The 17203-nt window shown below is 47.4% G+C and overlaps 1 protein-coding gene across 5 annotated transcripts in view; it reads left to right on the top strand.

The window, feature by feature from the left end:
• The window catches only part of Prdm2 (PR/SET domain 2), a 98337-nt gene that overhangs the window by 67592 nt on the left and 13542 nt on the right, over positions 1-17203 (top strand). For 4 of the 5 annotated variants that reach the window (XM_070037906.1, XM_070037909.1, XM_070037905.1 and 1 more), the window contains one exon: positions 1432-5845. In XM_070037906.1, coding sequence (XP_069894007.1) covers positions 1432-5845 — 4414 coding nt within the window. Of the gene's footprint in view, positions 1-1431; positions 5846-8470; positions 9990-17203 lie in introns of those variants that run through there. The other variant, XM_070037907.1, reaches the window with a different exon arrangement.

Here is a 17203-nt window from a genome sequence, read left to right as displayed (position 1 = left end):
GGACGTAGCAAGAGGGCTGGGATGATACTGAGCTTGTTTTCAGAGCTTGCAGCAGCTATTCCTTTTGGTCCTCTGCCCACCTCCACTGCATTCATGAGTACATAGACCACATCTGCTTGTCCTGCAGCCCTCTGGTGTGGTAAGCAGGATGACTGTAGTTTTTTGTTCAGTCCTTGCTTAGCTCCAGTGGCTCACATGGCCAGTGTGTCAGCAAGTGTCATCAGTTTCATGTCCAGAGTCTATGTCCACAGTCTGACTACTTTTGTACCACCTTTCCCCACTCTTCACCAGCATGTTACCACCCTGCCCTTCTGGAATTCACACTGTTCTTCTTGTTGCCTACCTTCTCCCATGGCCACCTCTAGTTGTTCTTCTTCCTCATGGCAGCCAACACGATTCTCTTGACTATATTCATTTTACTTGTCTGTTAGATTCTTCTGGTAGATCCCTATTGACACAAGGTGCTAAGGCCAGCTTGTGATGACTTGTGTTAGCAGGTAGAGGTAACTAGGTCCCTGGTTACCATTCTAGCCTCTTCTGCTCCTTTCCCAGTCCTTCCTTGAACCTGTCTCACAACCTCTTGACTCAGAGCTTGTATGTTTGCTGTTTTCCTTGATCTTTGCATGGCTTCTTAGGTTGTTTTGGGGGGGGGGGGGTCAGTTGTAGGGCTTGAACTCAGGGCCTGGCTGCTGTCCCTGCTCTGCCACTTTGAGCCACAGTACCACTTCTGGTCTTTGTTGGCTAATTGGAAGTAAGAGTCTCACGGACTTTCCTGTGGCTTCAAACCACAATCCTGAGATCTCAGAGTAGCTAGGATTACAGGCATGAGCACTGTCGCCCAGCTCTTGTCATCTTATTAGAGACCCCTGCAGCCTAGCTCTTGTCTGTCCCAGATGGGGCTGAGCATAGAAACTTAGAAGTGACCTGCTTAAGAATTTGATCCAATTTTGTGATTGAGGAACTTCTAACAATGTGCCCTAGAAAGTGGTCTAGTTTCTGAATACATAGTTTTATACAGGAATGGGAGAGAGGATCATCTGCTCTATCCATGCTATCAAGAATCTAACCTGGTGATGTTTCTGTGCATGATGAGGAAGGAATGGAATACAAATAGTCTCTTTAAATGTAATATTGAGTACTGCATATTACTGTTTACAATTCCTGAAAAGAAAGATACTTGTGTGTGATCGGATACAGAAAAGAATGTCCACCATGTCTGTGTGCCCAGAATGTTGCCTGATAGAAAATAGATACTCAATACAGATTTGTTCAGTGAGTGGAAGAAAGGTTTATAGATGAACTGCATAAAGTAGAAGTTATTGTTCATTATATTCTCAGGCATTTTAGGTGAGAAGTAGCTAGAATCAGAGGAATTAAGCTTAATACCTAGTTTTGCCTTCACCTCTGATTCTGCTTCCTTGGATCTTCTAGGTCCTGAAGAAGAGGAAGAGAGGCCTTTGGCTTCGGTGCCTGAAAAGCCAGCTCTTATCCCAGAGGTGGGCAGTCAGGACCTGCCTCCAGAGCTGGCTGGCCCTCTCCCTGCCTGTGAGCCACAACCAGAGCCAGGTGGGAAACAAGCCACAGATTGTGAGATCAATGATGTGGAGGAAGTGGAAGAGGAGGAGGAGGAAGAGGAGGAAGAGGAGGATGATGGTGAGGATGATGAGCTGGAAGAAGATGGGGAAGAAGAAGCCGACATGCCAAATGAAAGCTCTGAGAAAGAACCAGAAATACGGTGTGATGAGAAGCTAGAGGATTTGTTAGAAGAACCAAAAACCATTTCAAAAGAACCTCCTGAAGACTCTGAGGAAGTGCCACCCCTTACCAAAGTCCCCAGAACTGAGGAGGCGGCCAATGGAGATGTGCTTGACACTTTCATGTTTCCTTGTCAGCATTGTGAAAGGAAGTTTACAACCAAGCAGGGACTCGAGCGTCACATGCATATCCACATGTCTACAGTCAATCATGCTTTCAAGTGCAAATACTGTGGGAAGGCATTTGGCACACAAATTAACAGGAGGCGGCACGAGCGTCGCCATGAAGCAGGGTTAAAACGAAAACCTAGCCTGATACTACAGCCACCAGAAGAGCTGGCTGATAGCAAAGTTTCTGGAGAAAAAGCTCTTCCTAAAGATGAGTCAAATCCTCCACTTGGGCAAGACTGTTTGACCTTGAACTCAGAGAATGCCTCCCAGGAAACAGTAAATTCGTCCATTGTAGAGGAGAATGGGGAAGTGAAAGAACTTCATCCATGCAAATACTGTAAGAAGGTTTTTGGAACTCATACAAATATGAGACGGCATCAACGCAGAGTTCATGAACGCCACCTGATTCCCAAAGGTGTCCGGCGGAAAGGAGGCTTTGTAGAAGAGCCACAGCCCCCGGCAGAACAGGCCCAGCCTACCCAGAATGTCTACGTTCCAAGCACCGAGCCAGAGGAGGAAGGAGAGGCCGATGATGTATACATCATGGACATTTCTAGCAATATCTCTGAAAACTTAAATTACTACATTGATGGTAAGATTCAGACCAACAGCAGCACTAGTAACTGTGATGTGATCGAGATGGAGTCTAATTCAGCAGACTTGTATGGCATAAATTGTCTTCTCACTCCAGTTACGGTAGAGATTACTCAAAATATAAAGACTGCCCCAGTTCCAGTAACGGATGATCTTCCGAAGGAGCCTCCCAGCAGCACAAACTGTGAGTCCAAGAAACGGAGGACTGCCAGTCCACCAGTGCTCCCCAAGATTAAAACGGAAATGGATTCTGAGCCTGGGGCCCCGCCATGCTCCTTAACTCTGCCTCTTAGTGTAGCAACGACTGAGGCAGTGTCTTTCCATAAAGAAAAGAGTGTGTATTTGTCATCAAAGCTCAAGCAGCTTCTCCAAACCCAGGACAAGCTGACTCCTCCTGCAGGGGTTTCAGCCACTGAGATCCCTAAGTTAGGTCCTGTGTGTGTGTCTACGCCAGCATCCATGTTACCGGGGACCTCCAGTAGATTTAAGAGGCGGACCAGCTCCCCACCCAGCTCTCCGCAGCACAGCCCTGCCCTTCGGGACTTTGGTAAGCCAAGCGATGGGAAGATGGTATGGACAGACACAGTTCTATCTTCCAAGAAGCCCAGGTTAGAAAGCCGTGGTGACTCGCCTGCCTGGAGTTTGTCTGGAAGAGATGAGAGAGAAGCTGGGAGCCCTCCTTGCTTTGACGAATACAAAGTATCAAAAGAGTGGGCAGCCTCTTCCACTTTCAGCAATGTGTGCAACCAGCAGCCCCTGGATTTGTCCAGTGGCGTCAAGCAGAAGATGGAAGGCACAGGCAAGACCCCAGTCCAGTGGGAGGCTGTCTTAGATCTCAGTGTGCATAAAAAGCCTTGTCTTGACCTCGAGGGCAAGGAACTCAAAGAAAACCATTTGGCACCGCCAGCCTGTAGTTCTGGAAAGAAAAAGAAACCAACCACATGCATGCTGCAGAAGGTCCTGCTTAATGAGTACAATGGCATCGATGTGCCTGGGGAAGCTGCTCCCGACATGGCCAGGAGCCCGAGTCCTTGTAAATCCCTAGATGCCCAGCCAGACCCTGACCTGGGTCCTGACTCCAGCTTCTCTGCCCCTGCTGTTGAGTCCCCACCTGAAGCTTGTCCTTCATCACCCACCCTGCAGACCACTTCCCAGTCTTCTTCTCAGCTGCCTCCTCTCTTGGTCCCCACGGACCCCACTTCCCCTCCACCCTGCCCTCCAGTGTTAACTGTTGCCACTCCGCCCCCTCCTCTGCTGCCTACTGTCCCTCTTCCTACCCCCTCTTGCGATGCTTCTCCTCGCCCATGTCCCTCTCCACTCTCAAATGCCACTGCCCAGTCTCCCCTTCCAATTCTGTCCCCAACAGTGTCTCCTTCCCCCTCTCCCATTCCTCCTGTGGAGCCACTTGTGTCTGCTGCTTCACCTGGACCTCCTAAGCTTTCTTCCTCCTCTGCCTCCTCTGCTTCCTCTTCCTCCTCCTCCTCATTCTCGTCTTCCCCTGCCTCCTCCTCCCCTTCACCACCCCCTCTGTCAGCAGTGTCATCAGTAGTTTCCTCTGGGGACAATCTGGAGGCTGTTCTCCCTTCAATAACTTTGAAACAGGAGGAGTTAGAGACCGAAGGTGTGAAGCCCAGGGAAGAGCCCCAGCCTGCAGTTGAACAGGATGTTATTCAGGAAACATTCAGCAAAAACTTCATTTGCAATGTCTGTGAATCACCTTTTCTTTCCATTAAAGATCTAACCAAGCATTTATCTATTCATGCTGAAGAATGGCCCTTCAAATGTGAATTTTGTGTCCAGCTTTTTAAGGATAAAACTGATTTATCAGAGCATCGCTTTATGCTTCATGGAGTTGGGAATATCTTTGTGTGTTCTGTATGTAAAAAGGAATTTGCTTTTTTGTGCAATTTACAGCAACACCAGCGAGATCTCCACCCAGACCAAGTGTGTACACACCATGAGTTTGAAAGCGGGACCTTAAGGCCCCAGAACTTTACAGACCCTAGCAAGGCCCACATGGAGCATATGCAGGGCTTGCCGGAAGATGCTCTGGAACCTTCAAAAGAAGAAGAGGAATTAAATGATTCCTCTGAGGAGCTTTACACCACCATAAAAATAATGGCTTCTGGAATAAAGACAAAAGATCCAGATGTTCGATTGGGTCTGAATCAGCATTACCCAAGCTTTAAGCCACCCCCATTTCAGTACCATCACCGAAACCCCATGGGTATTGGGGTGACAGCTACAAACTTTACTACCCACAATATTCCGCAGACTTTCACCACGGCCATCCGCTGCACAAAATGCGGGAAAGGCGTTGACAACATGCCTGAGTTGCACAAACACATCCTGGCATGTGCCTCTGCCAGCGACAAGAAGAGGTACACCCCCAAGAAAAACCCGGTACCTTTGAAACAAACTGTGCAGCCCAAAAACGGAGTGGTAGTTTCAGACGGCCCTGGGAAAAATGCTTTCAGAAGAATGGGGCAGCCCAAAAGACTGAACTTCAGTGTGGAGCTCAGCAAAATGTCACCAAACAAGCTGAAATTAAATGCCTTGAAGAAAAAAAATCAACTTGTCCAGAAAGCAATCCTTCAAAAAAACAAATCTGCCAAGCAGAAGGCTGACTTGAGAAATGCTGCTGAGTCGTCCTCACACATCTGCCCTTACTGCAACAGGGAGTTCACGTACATTGGCAGCCTGAACAAGCATGCCGCTTTCAGCTGCCCCAAAAAGCCCCTTTCTCCTTCTAAAAGAAAAGTTTCTCACTCCTCCAAGAAAAGTGGCCACCCGTCTCCTGCAAGCGGGGAGAAGAATCACAGCAGCAGCCACCGCCGGCGGACCGCAGATGCTGAGATCAAGATGCAGAGCACGCAGGCACCTCTGGGCAAGACCAGAGCTCGCAGCTCAGGTCCTGGACAAGTCGCATTGCCCTCCTCGTCCTTCAGGTCCAAGCAGAACGTCAAGTTTGCAGCTTCGGTCAAGGCCAAAAAAACAAACTCCTCTTTAAGAAACTCCAGCCCCGTAAGAATGGCTAAAATGACCCACATGGAGGGCAGGAAATCCAAAGCTGTGGCCAAGAACCATTCTGCTCAGCTCTCCAGCAAACCGTCCCGGACCCTGCATGTGAGGGTACAGAAAAGCAAAGCTGTTTTGCAGAGTAAGTCTGCTCTGACAAGTAAGAAGAGAACAGACCGGTTCAATGTAAAATCTAGAGAACGGAGTGGGGGCCCAATTACCCGAAGCCTTCAGCTGGCAGCTGCTGCGGATCTGAGTGAGAACAGGAGTGAGGACAGCAGTGCCAGGCACGAGCTGAAGGACTTCAGGTAAGCCCGGAGCTCGGGGGAGGTAAGGATGGTGCAGGAAGTGGTGTTCTGGTTTAACTCTTCTCCTGCAAGATTTTGACAAGCTCTAGGCATGAATGGTTACTGCTTTGACTCTTGTAGAGATGAATAAATAAATACTTGTTATTTCAGACCAAGGACTCAAAAAGTGGTACCATTTCTTTGAGTTTGAATCCATGGGAAAGCCCTTGAAAGTACCCCATGTGAAAAGACAAGGTTTCTCACACTTGGTTTATATCTTGGATATTATCTCAGTCACTTGTATTATTTCCTGATCATAGATCATGTCTTTGGTTGAGGTGGAATGTGAGTGAGGTCATTAGCAAACTGGTCTTGGGTAGTAGCTGTGATTTCCACATAGTTAGCAATAATAAACTGGTACTTTTAATATCTCACTAATAGTTTGAATTTTAAGCACTTGCCATGTTGGTAAAAAAAAAAAAAAACCACTGTATTTCTATAAATGCCTTATGGTCTTCCCTTCCCTGCCTCTAGCCATAGGGTGATTGATCAGCGAGCCAGGTTCCAAAGGTGAAGAGAAGAGAGGGTGCTTAGAGCTATAGGAAGGGACCCCTTTTTCCCAGCTCCCCATTTCCCCTCCCTATTCTCCTCCCCCCCCCCCCAACCCTTTTAGGCCTGTGGTGACCAGGGCAGGTTGTTTGTTAGTGCCTTTTCACCAGTAGTGAGTTTAATGACTCGTCTCAGATTTGAGCTGACTTTTCTGCCTTATTCCATGCTCTTCCCACATTGAGAACTGTTCTCAGGGACAGATAGAAAGATGTGGCCTTAGTTAAGTTTGTGACATTGACTTCTAGAGGTTTCTGAGCCACTTACCCTGAGTCGATGTGCATTCCTAGAATTCTTGCTGGTTCCCAAATAATGCCTGTAGATCAGTTTCTTGTGAAGCTCTCTCATTTGTCATCAAATGGCATTTCTGCAAATGCTTTCGAATCTTCTCTTTCCAGAATATGTAGCCTGACCCGACCCTAGGCTTTCATAGCTACAATTTTCAGAGTTTTAAAGCAAACAGAATAAGGACTAACTGGAGTGGCCTCTTAGAGAAGGCATGAAACACAGAGAGGTGAGGTGATTACTGCATAGAATTCTTGAAGCTGATGTGCTTTGTAGCAGGGCTGAAGACATCAGGAACACTCACTGGTGGTTCCCTGGGGAAGTGAAGGAGCGAGTTCTTCAGGAACATGCAGTGGCCAAGGTGACCCATAGGTTGGTGTGCCTTGGAATTGCCTGATGGATCTGTGTACCTGCATGGGCTCAGCCTGTGTCATAGAGGTTCCCTGCCAGCAGCACAGTGAGAGCTCAGGGATAAAGTTGATAAGAAAAGCTGTCAAGAAATGATACTCATTTGTGAAGTTTGTTCACTCTTTCATAGTACTTAGTTCAAAGAGCCCTTAAAGTTGCTAAGGGCTAGCGTGCCTTAAGAAGTGTTTCTCCCTCCTTTATTCTAATGTTAATTGTTTTGCTTTGCTTCATAGTTAGAGGATTACATTGCTTGAGTCAAATTTGGACTGAAAAGATAAGAAAATAATGTGCCAACTGGTTGGTAGATAGATGGTGGCAGCAGTCACCCTTCTGGCTGTTTGTCCCTTGTGAGGCACTGGAGCTGTGCTGGGGTCATAGCTGTGGGACCACGGCTGCTACCCAGGGACCAGGGCACTTACCCAGTAACCTTGTAAAGTGCTTTGAGGAGTTGCAAAGCACGTGTCCAAGAGAACATCCTATTTTGATTGGGCATGAGAGTGGTGGGCATTTCTTCAGAGCTTACTTGGGTTGTCCTAGTACTTTGTACAAAGCTGGAATTCCTGACCTCAAAGCTGGGGCATCTGTAGGCTGGATGTTGATAACTCATCATCCCAGCTGACACAGATTAGGCCTCATCTCCACATGTTTGTTGTGTTAACTGGTATGGAGTGGTTTACCTTCTAGTTGTCTTCTTGCTTCAGTATGTTTCCACGTACAAATTCAGTTCAGAGATGGTTTTGTGATGCAGAACACCTTCTGTAAACCAAGACCTAACTCTCCCTCCCTCCATGGGCATGCTGGGCTCTTGTCCTAAAACTAGCAGTATATCCTTTTCCTGCTTTTTTTTTTTTTTTTATAACAACCCACCTCATTTGAAAGCCAGTTGAAGGCCTGCCTACCTCCAGTATGTGGTTGTAGCTAGTTTGCCATTTAACAGAGGGCTCTGTGGACTTTGTCAGTTGATCACTTCCAGGAGCCACCAGCCTTTGTGCCATTAAGGGTTTACAGAAGCAGACTGCAACTAGTCCAGAAAACTGAAAGGTAGAAAAGCCAGACAAAATGCCAGACCAGATCCCTCTTTATGAGTTGAAGTACAGCACTCGCTTCCCCTGACACATCTCTGCCACATGGCTTGGAAATGACCCTGAGAAACGAGCCTGCCATAATTATCCTGGCCTGCGGCTTTGGAGTAGGACACTGAGTTCCAAATGCAAATGCCTTCAGAGTCATTTATGTTTGTCTTGATAACATTTGTCTTATGGTCCCTTCACCTTTTTCTTTTAACATGGTCAGTTCATGTATGATTGTGTTATGTTGTCATTTATCTTCAGTTTTCTTATTTTCTAGGAACTTCCTGTAGAAAAGCCCCCCAAACAAAACAGCCCTTAATTGACTAAAAGATATTGCATGCTCAACTTAGGATAAGCACTACGGCAAAGGATATGAAATCTACCAACCTTGCAAGACCATTTGAAGCTGACTCAAAAGCTGTAACATACAGCTGCTTGCCGGCAGGCTCCTTGTTGCCCTGGTTAGAGTCAGGCATCTGCTTCTTCACTGGTGCCCACACGCAAGCTGGGCTCCCAGGGAACTGAGATCCAAAGAGAAGGGCACTGTGAGACGGGCTAGCCACACAGGCTCCTCGTCGGGACTAGGACTCAGGTCTCAGTGTGGCCCCGGGTGTGTTTGGCACATAGAGAAGGGAATGCTTGAATTGAACCTTGCAAAGCAAGTTCTCTATCAGCAGTTGATTGTAGATTTCAGGGATAACAGACATGATGCACTCAGTTTAAAACGTTTTTTCACACACCAGCTCTTGATGGCCTTTCTGTTAACGTGAATTACAGAGAGAGAGAGAGAGAGGCACTGGGCTGATCTCTTCCCATCCTTCCCTCACCCCTTTTTAAAAATCATAAGCAGATTGCCAGTATAATGGAGAGGAAACCACATTGGATATGGACTCTTATGCCTCTTTATGCCTAATGTCTTGTATATATCCAAATGGACATTATCCTCTCAAGATTGTTATCTGGCACTAATTTATAGCTATTGTATTATGAGAGATGATGTAGTGGTATGTCAATACACAGAGTGCTCTGCAGGCCTGGATAGTCCACGCGTAAGTATAAATCAGTGCACATCCCAGGCTCACGCAAGTTTCTAGCAGAGATTAAAAGCAACAAATTGGCCTCTTATGTGTAGCAGTATCATTCTCTATGCGTTTTTATGCTTCTCCCCCACTCCCCCAAAAATTAATGACAGAGTTGGTGGAAAATGCCTGCATTTTATTCATACTGTTTTTGTTATCAACTTCAAAAGTAATCTACCTCTTAAAGATTGTAGTTGAATGCTTATTTGGTGAACTTGTGCCACTTTAACTCTTTCACTGTCATTCCCATTTTGTTACATTTCTGTTATGGGGACTTCATGTTGAAATATTGTATCAAATGCATTTGTAGCGGTTTAAAAATAAACTATTTAAAATTATTTAAATTGTTTTCGATGCTTCAATTGTATCATACGTGATTTACGTTTTCATTTTTGTTTGCATTGTTAATCTGGAGAGTGTCTTGTATTGAAGTTTGCTGTTAGTTATTTTATTCTTGTTGAAGAGTGCTACAAAAGATTATTCTAATGAACACATTAAACTTTACAGTTTGACATACAAAAGAGGCTGTTCATTGATTTTAACTAATAGAGCCTTCAGAGAGACAGAGAGAGAATCTGGTTATAGCAAAGGTCGCTACCTTTGTCTGCTAGCATGGAAATATGTCCTTGTCAGCTGTATAAAAAAAGATGTTTTATGTTATGACTACAGACACCTAATCATTAAGGGAGAATTATTTTAATGACACATTTTATATAATTGTAACCAATAAAAACTTTGTAAACACTTGTGGAAGGACTGCGTTTTGTACCAATGGGAAGAGTGAAGGGCAAGAGGAAGGCTGAGCAGTTTCTGGGTAGGGGATGCAGCACTGGGGTTTGAACTCAGGGCCTTGGGCTTGCTAGGCAAGTCTTCTGCCGCTTGAGCCATGCCCCATCCCTCTTGGGCTTCGGTTGTTTTTCAGATAGGGTCTTGTGCTTTTGTCCAGGATGGGCCTGGGAACCAGGATTGTCCTATCTCCCGCCTAGCTGAGATCACAGGCACACATTGCCACACCAGGCTTATTTGTTGAGATGCATTAATGTCTTTTGCCCAGGCTGACCTCGAATCACAATCCCCCAAATTCTGCCTCCTGAGTAGCTGGGAATACTGGCCTTGTGCCACCGTACTGGTTGGCTGGGTAAGCACTTTGTTTTAAGTACAGCACGTGGCGTGTGGTCAGCCCCTGAGGTCTTCCTTTGCCTGCTTTATTTGGCACTGGTTGGAAATTTGCTAATTCCAGTACTGTGTTGTGTCTGGAGGGCAGATACATAGTTGGACAGCAATGCCAGGAAGTGCCTTGTGGACCGAATTGGTAAGTGTGAATAAAATACTTTGTTTTGGGGTTTCTTCATTTACTATAGTTTAGTTGACCTTTATTTTTGTGACTCTCCTAACAAGAAGGCAAAGACATTGTAACCTTTGTTTTAGGGTTTCCTCCGGCTGCAGTGTTTTAAGAACCAAAGTGTTTGGGGTATCAGTTGTTCCTGGGGGCCACCATAGCACTTCCTGTTTCATCCTCAGTGTACATCCAGTATCCTCCAGGAGGGCGCTATAGGCATGACTGGCTTTGGGGGGGAAGAGGATGGGGTAGGAGTGTCACCCTTGAGGCCTCCTAGGTTCCTTACGTTAGGAAGGGGGCTGTGGGGCACTGGGAATTTATAAATGGCCTTCAGTCTTGGTAGTTTTAAATACTCAGGTGCATAAACACACAGCACTGCCCTGTGGAGGAACTGGGCATCATAGAGAGCAGAGCCTTTGACTGGGCAGGAGACCTGGGGGGGGGGTCCCTCCTGGCATACCCGCCTGCCACTCACCCCCAGGTGTTCAGGAAGCACATCACGAGGCCTTCCTTGGAGAAGGTGTCCTGTTTCCTGGATCTTAGTCCCTAGTTTGCAGAGGTGAGGACCGGGTCTTGTGCAGCCCTTGGCTGTGCGTGCTGCTCCAAGGAGCTGGCCAGGCTCCAGTTCTCATCACCCTGACTCTGACACTAGGGCCTTGCATATGTTACAAGTTGCTGCTTGACCACTGTCTTGCTGCCTCATTTTGGTTCTTTTCAAAGTCCATGACTGTTTCTGGGCCTCTGAGTGTGCAATGAGGACTCCCTGTCCAGGCTGATGATGCAGAAGGCTGTCGCCAGGGCTTGCTGAGTATTCAGTACCTACTGGGCTAGGTCCTCGGATCTTTGGACACATGAGGGGCTATAATTCCTGGTCCTGTGAGCTTCTGCTTTCCTGTTGGGTTGCCCCTCATTTTGGGGGCGATGGTTCTGGTGTCACGCTTGAGCTCTGACATTTGGACAGCTACAGTCCATGATACTTTATGGAAGGACTGCTGAGAAGAGCTCACTTCGTGGGTTGAAGGCTGCATTCATGGAGATCTTGATTTGATAAAGTTTGCTTAGGTCGGCTTATATTCATAAAAATCCCTATAAGGTGATTTGCCTTGAAAAAGATGGACAAGAACCCAGGTATGTGGAAGAGGGCTAGTCTGATGGATGGATATGGAGTCTACAGGGCCAGTGCTCTAAGGACTAGGCGGGCTCTGCTTCCCTGAGAACTTGCTTCCTGTGGCACCAGCCCTGCTGCTACCCCCTGGGACCAGCTCTCAGTAAAGGTTCAAGTAAAGCCCTGTTGGTGGTGTGTGTTGAAGAGATGTAAGCTGGGCCATACACCCTGCTCGCTAGCCTGCTGCCGTGTGGTTCACCTGGGGCCAGCCTTTTGCTTTAGACAAATTATTTAGTGTTTACTCCGCCTTTATAAGCTATGGGTAATTTGAGTACACAGAGAAGAACTTGAGTACATGCTGGGAAACAAGGAATGCTTCTAATTCTTCATTGTTAGAAGGCTTGCAGATTCTGCTATGACACTCAGCACCACATGTAATCCCTTAGGTCTCTGTGTGGTCAGCACCCATGTCTGAAGGCTGAGGGTTATTAGAGGTGAAGAGCCAGGGCTGTTCTGGCTTTTGTTTTTTTTTCTTGTGCCAGGACTGGGGGACTTGAACTCAGGGACAGGGTGCTATCCCTTAGCTTTTATATCCAAAGCTGGCACCGTCACTTGAGCCACAGCTCCCACTTTTGACTTTCATTCATTGGAGATAAACATCTCATGGACTTTATACCCTGGCTTTAACCCATGGTCCTCAGATCTCAGCCTTTTGAGTAACTAGGATTACCAATGGGCCTGAGCCACTGGCTTTGAAGTCTCTCTTGGTCCTTGGGAGCTGAAGGCTTGTGTGCTGCTGGGGGAACGGGGACCTTGGCCTGTCGGCTGCTGCTTTTCCACTGTGTGTGTGGCCAGGTTAGCCCCGTTAGTGCCTTGGCCATTCCTCCTACAGGGCTTGCCTTAAATGCAGGACTGCAACACATGCTCTCAAAGGTCAGCTGATAAACATGAGATCCAGATGGGTGGCACCTCTGATGTTTAACAACATTCTAGACTGAGTCCCCCAATGGAGCCAGCAGTGACACTGAGCAGTGCGTGAGCTCTGTGGATGGATGTGAGGTCAGGAGGGAAAATGGAAATGGATACTTACTGGTTGGCGCATGGACACTCTGCCACAGGGCCAGCACCTGCTTCCAGCCACCACCAGTCTCTTTCACATCACCTCTCCCACCTGCCCCTCCTGCTCCAGCAAGCTGCTCTGCAGAGTACTGGGATAAGTGCTTTTCTGGGATGGAGTCCAGACCCTTGCACAGGCCAGAAAAGCCTTCTTCCAGACTCCCAGTGCTGAATAAGCTGTTCAGACTGAGGCTGTCATTCTGGGTGGTGCTGTCACTTGGAGTGACTTGGAGGGCCGAAAGTGGTTCTTTCGGGAGAACATTGTTGGATGTTGGCTGCTACCTTCTTTGCGTGTCTCTAGTGGCTTTAGTTTCCTCAGTGCAGAATTTTGGCCTAACACTGCTCCATGAAAGCCTGCCAGCATCAGTAAGCATACTGGACAGTCACCTGAGGGGTGAGGGTCTCCTGGCCAGCAAGCCGCTCCTCAGCAGGAGCTTTAGGAGGAACTAGCAGTGGCCTTAACCACTCACCCCTCAGGAGGAACATGCTACCACTATATCCACTGGTTCAAGGCCCCCTGCATGCCAGAGCCCATTGCTTCCTCAGGTCTGGTTTTGGAAAACAGGCTTACGGTTTGGGAGAGGACTGAGAGCACCTGGGGTGTTGTGAGACACCTCAGGTACAGGTACCCCAGAGGACCTTGGCCTGATCTGCAGGGTATGAACTCAAAAAGAGTTGGTCCAGGCTCACTTCTCACCCCAACAAAAAGTGCATTAAAATTTGCCACTAGAGGATTGGACATAGAGGGCATTTGTGTGTGTGTAGGGGTGAGGTGGCTTCATTTACCATCTGGATTACAAAGAATTGGAAAACCATCACTATTCTGCATAAAGTTAGTTGCAGCCACTGAAAAAAATCAAGTTCAATGGTGAACCACAGAAGGGGCGTGGGGATACTTTTATGAGAGGAAAATTTACCAGCCTATTGGGACAATAGGATTTGCATTTCCTGCCTTACGGGTGCCAGCTGGATTTCTTTGCAAGTCTTTGTGATTGTAGTAGAAATATCTGAAGACTTGACTTCCTAAATGTGCCTTCTCTTGTCCCACCAACAAACCATAGCAGAAAGCCCACTGGGGAAACTGTTTCTGCACATCCCGTGATCCGTGCCAGCTGAGTACCTCCTGTGTGGAGGAAGTACAGGGTCACTTGGCAGGGGAGGACATGATTGTATTTGAACATGACAAACTTTTAAACCCCAGAGCCTTCTAGATCGCTGCTAGACAGGTTCCCTCCTATATCATCTGCAAGCGCCAAGTTTTAACATTGAATCCAAAGGAAATTTTAAATAGGACCTGGGATTTGCTGCACAGGTAAGTTAATTAACCAAAGGACACTGAGGCCTTGAGGGTAGAGCTGCAGCAACTTTTATTTTTTTACTTACAAGCAATTTCAATTTCAAGCAGTTGGCTGTTTCTTAGTGTTTAGTTTTGCCAAAAAATGTAATATTCTTTATTGGAATGAAATTATTTAAAGACTCACGATTCAGTGTTCCTTGTGGCAACATTCTCCTGTTTTATAATCACATGCAATGCTTGCCAGCCCATCTAGAGTGGAGGAACATTTTCAGATGGCTGTTTTTCCCGAGCTATTAATGGAACTTGGGAGTTCAAGCACATCCTGCAGCAATATGCGTTTTCAAACTTAAAACCTTAAGTGGCCAGCCTGGATTGTAAGGGTGTCAGGCTGTGGAGCTGATGCATTCTGCAGGGTGGCTGGGACTGTGAGGACCTGGGTGCTGCCAGCTGCGGTGGAGGGAGCTGGTGTTGCTGGCTGCCGCTGTGCACAGCCATGGCTTCATTCATCTTGATCTCTCCCACAACCCAAGGAAGACAAGATTCTCACTTTTCAGGTCAATTAGACCAGCAGTGTGGGGTGGCCATGCATAGCTGTTGGGGAGGGCTCCATGCTCTGCTGCAGTATGAACCAGTTGATTGGCCTGGAGGTTTTAAACAATGGAGTGGTTTTGTTGCAAGGAGTTTGTGCGGTCCAATAGAAATAAGCATTTCTCCAGAGCTCCTGTGGGTCTGTGTTTCCTTCCCCGGGTACCTGTTTTCTAACAGGCCAGGTATACTCCCCACCCATGTGGCCGTGTTAGTTAAAAGTGGCACCGGTTCCTAGGCAGGACTTGATGGTTGCTGGCCAGGGTGATGATGATCCTGACAGCTGGCCCGAGTGCTTTCAATGACAGACTCAAGGCAGCACCAAGTTAATGGCCAGATAATGTTCAGTCACCTGCCCAGGTAGGCAGTGGCAGGATGGGGGCACAGGGAGTCACCAAGGAGGAATTCCTCTCAGAGAGACAAGACTTCAAAACAACCGAGAAAGTTCTTGCCCCTCTGCCTACTTGCCTTACTATTCTTGGGGCTTCCTCTCTGCATTGTGGTAGCAGCTTGTTCACTATATGGCTCCCCCTCCTTGAACGAGGATTCGACCCAGGCAGGAACTTCACTTGGCTCTGGGTACATTCTCAGCTTCTAGACCCACAATGCCTTGCATGTAGTAGCTGCTCCATAAATCTTCGTTGAATAAATTATTTGAATCCTTGGCTCTATCCTGAACTTATCTGAATGCTTATCCTCAGCCAGCTACTGACTGACCCTCTTGGGTGGATCAGGGGTTCCATATCTATAAACTTGAGATGATCTTTGTGCCCACACAGCATCCTTGAGAAGATGCCTGGTGACCACTGAGAATCATAGATGCTGCCCTCAGTGGGCTTCAGACAGCTGCCATCACTGCTGCTGTTGAAAGATGCCCTCTTGAGCCTCAACTTGAACCTGAGGAGTGGTGGTTGGTATAAGATTTCAGCAGAGACTGGAATGCAATAGCCAAAATAGCCAGAGTGTCCCCTAATTTCTTGCCTATGTCTGGAGACTGAGCTTTTGAGTGACCTGGAATTGTTCTGTTGCTGCTGCCAGGGACACTATTGCTGTTTGTTTCTGGATGCCCTCCCTCCCCCCCAAACATAACAAGAAACAGGTGAGGTGTAGGACTGGAAGTCATTTTTCAAGTCAGCAAGCTTTGTACTCATCATGAGTCCCCTGATTGGAATGTAAATGCCAAATGTAAACTTTAAAATTACTTTGATTTAAAAGAAAACATCTCATTAACTCTATGCAACCAGGTGTGTGTGTGTGTGTGTGTGTGTGTGTGTGTGTGTGTGTGTGTGTGTGTGTGTGTGTGTGTGTGTGTGTGTGTGTGTGTGTGTACACGTGTACATGTTCTGGGGCTTGGACTCAGGGCCTTGCATGATCACTTGGTTGGCACTCTACCACTTGAGCCACAGCTCTACTTTCAGCTTTTTGGTGGTTAATCAGAGATAAAGGTATCACGAGCTGGTTTTGGATTGTGATCTTCAGGTCTTGGCCTCCTTGGGTAGCTAGGATGAGCATGAGCCACCAGCACCTGGGTGCAACCATGGAAATTTAACAAAAGAATTCTGATTTACTGATGCACACTAATGGCTGCTGGTACTTTATTATTATTATTATTATCTGTAAGTAGTTGTACAAATCAGTTTCTAAAGTACATTTTATTCTGTCACTCCTTCTGTCATTGTCATTACTTTTCAGCCTTGTTGACCACTGTTTTGAGGGCTTTGTATACATGACCCCATTCAGTTTCCACAGGAGGCCTGTGAAGTAAAAATTTGGAAGTCCCCTTGTTTCAAAGGCAGGGAAACTGAGGAACAGTGAGGCTAAATAATGTGAGTGCAGTGAGTGAGAGCTGGAGCCTGGAATCCGGACCAGGCAGCCAGTCTTGTGTCTCCGTCCTGAGTTCTCCTACTCTGGCCTGCTGATGTCTTGCGCGTGAGCACGCCACATGTCATCTTCCAGCACACAGCTTTAGGAAGCAAGGAGACATGGCCTGCTGCCCAGGGACAAGGAGCACCAGCCAACCTGGGGAACTGAAAACTAGCAGGAGAAAGACAGTGGCTCTTCCTGGGGTCAGGGTGGTATGTGTTTGGGTGGGAGCCAGCTGTGAGCATCTTAGCAAGCATGGGGGTGGGGTGTGGCCTCATCTGCCTGAGAGTCAACTCTGGTCCCCATCTACAAATACCCTTCCAAGCCACAGCAGTGTGTGCGTGTGCATATAGCAGTGTAGTGGCTGCCTGGGGCACTGTTTGGAGCTGGATTCACTCTTGGGGAAAGTTGGGCTGCAGGTACCTGTCCCAGCCATGGAGGGCTGGGGCCTCTGCGAAGCGATCACCTGGCTTTGGAGGTGTGTGAGCATCAAATGTGGGACAGACACCCTGTCCCCAGAGGCTGAAGATGAGAATTTTTCTGGGATGAGTGCATCTCAGTGCTGTCTCCTCCCACCCTCGGCCTCCTGGACCCAAACCCAGAGCCAGGAAGAAGTCCTAGCTAGG

Source organism: Dipodomys merriami, unplaced genomic scaffold (genome assembly GCF_024711535.1).
Source record: "Dipodomys merriami isolate MVZ:Mamm:240054 unplaced genomic scaffold, mDipMer1.0.p SCAF_28, whole genome shotgun sequence".
NCBI classification, from domain to species: domain Eukaryota; kingdom Metazoa; phylum Chordata; class Mammalia; order Rodentia; family Heteromyidae; genus Dipodomys; species Dipodomys merriami.
The sequence above is the reverse complement of the archived record's forward strand: the minus strand, read 5'-3'. Positions and strand labels throughout refer to the sequence as shown.